The sequence below is a fragment of the Etheostoma cragini genome, chromosome 7 (genome assembly GCF_013103735.1).
Source record: "Etheostoma cragini isolate CJK2018 chromosome 7, CSU_Ecrag_1.0, whole genome shotgun sequence".
NCBI classification, from domain to species: domain Eukaryota; kingdom Metazoa; phylum Chordata; class Actinopteri; order Perciformes; family Percidae; genus Etheostoma; species Etheostoma cragini.
This window is the reverse complement of record NC_048413.1, coordinates 6,675,039-6,678,672: the sequence shown is the minus strand read 5'-3', so window position 1 is coordinate 6,678,672 and position 3,634 is coordinate 6,675,039. Positions and strand designations below refer to the sequence as shown.

General features: G+C 41.5%; 1 protein-coding gene across 11 annotated transcripts in view; it reads right to left on the bottom strand.

Annotated features, from left to right (window-relative positions):
• Positions 1-1,922: 1,922 nt before the first annotated feature.
• Positions 1,923-3,634, bottom strand: part of bcas1 (brain enriched myelin associated protein 1) — a 19,532-nt gene continuing 17,820 nt past the window's right edge. For all 11 annotated transcript variants that reach the window (XM_034877360.1, XM_034877357.1, XM_034877358.1 and 8 more), the window contains 2 exons: positions 3,359-3,568; positions 1,923-2,951 (listed from right to left, as the gene is read on the bottom strand). In XM_034877360.1, the coding sequence (XP_034733251.1) occupies positions 2,871-2,951; positions 3,359-3,568 (291 nt within the window). In that variant the 3' untranslated portion in view covers positions 1,923-2,870. The remainder of the gene's footprint in view (positions 2,952-3,358; positions 3,569-3,634) is intronic.

Sequence of the window (3,634 nt, the reverse complement as noted above, 5' to 3'; positions counted from 1 at the left end):
TTAAAAACAATGCCCAAAGACTCTTTCTGTCACTGAACCTCTGTTTCTGTACTGCCTCAGTTGTCATCCTTTTTCTCCTGTTATGCATTACTAATTCTTTAGTTTACTTAACGTTCTAGGAAATGAGCACCAATGCTTTTTAATGAGCGCTGTGTCGTCAGCTAATTTAACAACTTGACAGCTTGCCTGCAGTGGACGGTAGTCTGCAGCATGAATGGTGAAAAGAAAGCTTTTAAGTGATAAGAGCTCCCTGAGGTGAACCTGTGTCTGTCATGATATTGTCTTAATATAACTTTGGAGTTTAGCGTAACACAGTGAGACCTGTTCTTTTAGAAATTTAGAATGAAAGAGACAAAAACACCTGGAACCTTCATCATCAAAAACTTATTTACTTATCACACTAGAGCCACCTTTTCCCCCCTCCAGCAGGATATAACATTCCCCTGAAAAGACCCAGAAAAAACACCCTAAAGGCCACTTGAGAGCATCTGCATTAGAATGCCTCCCTGGTGCCTGCAGGACCGGCCGATTCACCCTCGGTTAAAAGTGTCCTGAAGAGGATAGATGGCTACCATTCATTCATCGAGCTCACACCAGAATCTGTGATTACTGTTTCTCCTTCCTTCCTGGTCCCTGGGTTTGTTTCACCCTATTTCCTCTCAGAACGGACCTGTTGCCAGCGAGCAGTGCCGTGATGCGCATTAGTGCTGACAGCAGGCCTCCTGTCAGGCCTCCCTGCCCACTGTTCCCTTGTTCCACCCCCTCTGAGCTCGCTGCATTCACACAGGCACATGCATTGTCCTGGGATGAACTGCACCAACATGGTGCTGGCCAAACACATCTTGTGCACTCTTAATGCGTGGTTAAATCCATTCCTATTACCACTTCTGTTTTAATAAGCCACACAGTCCTAGTATTTATGTCTGCACGATGGATTGATTAGCCCTCATGAACGGTGATGTAAACAAAAGACTTTCCTTTAAACACTCTGACATGTATAGCTCTTGTCTTTTCTGCGCCATTTTCCGGGTGCCAAAAAGGCTGAGGGGATTTCCTAATAACAGAATAAGAATGTCAAAGCATCAGGAAGCGGTGGTGATTTAATCCTAAGGTGATGATTTTATGTTTAGTTAAGCTCTTCCCACATACCAGTGATACCTTTTGGCAAAATCCTCACCCATTCATCTTAATTTGAAAGAATCCTCAGGGGGAAGTACAGACAATGGCCCACATGTCTTACACTCTGCAAGCAATACCTCACTTTTTTCTGCTTAAGTGCCATGGCAATTACTTTGATGCACAATTTAAAATGATCACAACTATTCCAGAGGGTAATGCAAGAAGAGTGTGTCTCATTGATAACAAAGGAGCGGTGTGAGTTATGCCTTTAGGGGCCGCGACTCATCACTTAATGGCGGGTGAATGGTGGCTTTCAGACATTACTATCTAAAACGCATCCTTCCAAAGACTGCACATGGTGCTATCCATCATATAAATGACATCATAAACGGTAAGAGAAGATTTGAGGGCTTCCTTTAGCTGAAATATACAATTCCTTAGATCTCGTTTTACATCTTTTGTCTCTAAGGTGTCTCATGGACTCTAAGGAATGCAGATGTCCAGCAGTTGTGTCTCGGCCTGTTACAGTTACAAATGATGTGGCCAGACAACTGTTTCTGGTCTGTCAGCCATAGATGAGTAAGGCTTACAGTATGTGCCTCTACACCCAACACGGCGAGGTGTAACTCTTGTGTCACACCCAATTAGGTCACAAGTTCTGTGCTTTAACTTGAGTGCATGAAAATGATTCGGAAGAATTTTTGGGCCTAACTTGCTGAACTACATTTTTGCAGTTGATACAACACCGAGTTATTCTTTAATAAGCTTCTACTATTGCAGTGTACACAGATGAAGAACAAACAAACCGTGAACATATTTATTGTCTTCGAGATAGCTGAAGTTACACATGCACGCGTACATACAGTACATTTAGGCAAACATAAGCATGATATTAATTGCACACTTGCCAAACACAAATAAATTCCCAATAAATTCCATGACAAAAAGTGCTCCAATTAAATTAAAAGCTAATCAAGTGGGATTTATGACGACTGCAAAACAGACAAGGACACAATGACACAGCGACCTCGGATGGATTTGCTACACTTAGAATCAGTTCCCCACAGAAACAGTAAAGATTGTGATTTTCCCATAAGGCCCAATAGAACACTGTTAGTTACGTATGCGCTTTAGTCTACATGTAGCTTTCATAAAGTTACAAAATCTGTAAGTGCAGTTTGTTATATGAAAATGCTCCTTATCAGCTCTGTTAGTGTTTTTGATTTTAATGTCATATAGATGTTATTTCAATGTGATTTCATATTAACCTCTTCATAGCCACAGCTGATTTTTCTGCTATGAACTGTAAAAATAGAACCATTTTACAAAGTAATTGCTTAAAGCAAAGCATGGTACTGACTGTTGCCTAAGCCCTGTGTGTTAGCTCGCAAGAACAGAGAGAAGTCACATTGTCTGTAGAAAAGGTTTCACACTCACATTGCTATACTTGTCAAGACATTGAAATGGACAAAAAAAAAATATGTGCTGTATATATATCTTAACAACCTCGCCTTTGACCATTTCAAATCGCCACATGTTCACCTGCCCCACTGTTTCTCACAACATTCTTTTACCCTTCATGTCACTTTTCCTTCCACTATGCAACTTCTGAACAATAACCAAAAAAAAGGAGTTAAAGTAATACAATGAGAGTTGAAAGGGAGATGAGACAGAGTGAAAGATAAAGATTGAGTAAGAACAAGAAAGAGAGAGGAAGTCTGTACAGGGACACTTTATTGTTGGCTTTGGTTTCATTTGGCCTTCTCAGCTGCTGGAGCAACAGGGGCGGGCTCTGTCTGGACCCCGGCATCTGTCGAGTTACGCTTCTGACCCTGAAATGTAAAAAAATTGTGAATGTTCATTCATTCTTTTCTTTAAAGAGCCACGTCATCCATGCCAAACCTAAACTCAAATTTACACCTTACATAAGCATTTTTATTTGACTCAAGTTTCCTTGAAGCCTTGTTTTTGATGCTACTTGTGCGGACCAATTTTAACTTGAGGGCTTTGCCTTTTTTCTTTAAATGCTACCTTCCTATTTTCTTACTTTAATCTTTATCATTAAACTGCTGTATTAAAAACCAAACCGTGCAAAACAAATCACATGCTGTGCACTGTACTGTGAAATTGGGTCTGGGCCCAACCTTTATGAGCTGCTGCTGCCATCTAGTGGAGATGGAGCGGCAACATATTGCAAGGCCATTCACATTAAACCTGAAGAAAGAGTCACTCTCGTTACCAGATGTTTAAAGAACAGCTGGATTGAGTTCCTCTTCTCCAGTTTCCTGGGCACATTGGCTGCATCATCTCCAGCTTGGGGGGCCCCCGAAGCTGTTTTTTTGTCTACGACCGCCTCTGATGACTTGGCTGCTGCTTTGGGTTCCTCCCTGGCTTTAACTGTCTCTGCTGCTGCAGCGGGGGCAGGGCTCGCCTTCTGGGGACCAGCAGCCTGAAAGGGGCGCACACGCACAATCATATATATATATATATATATATATATATATATATATACATA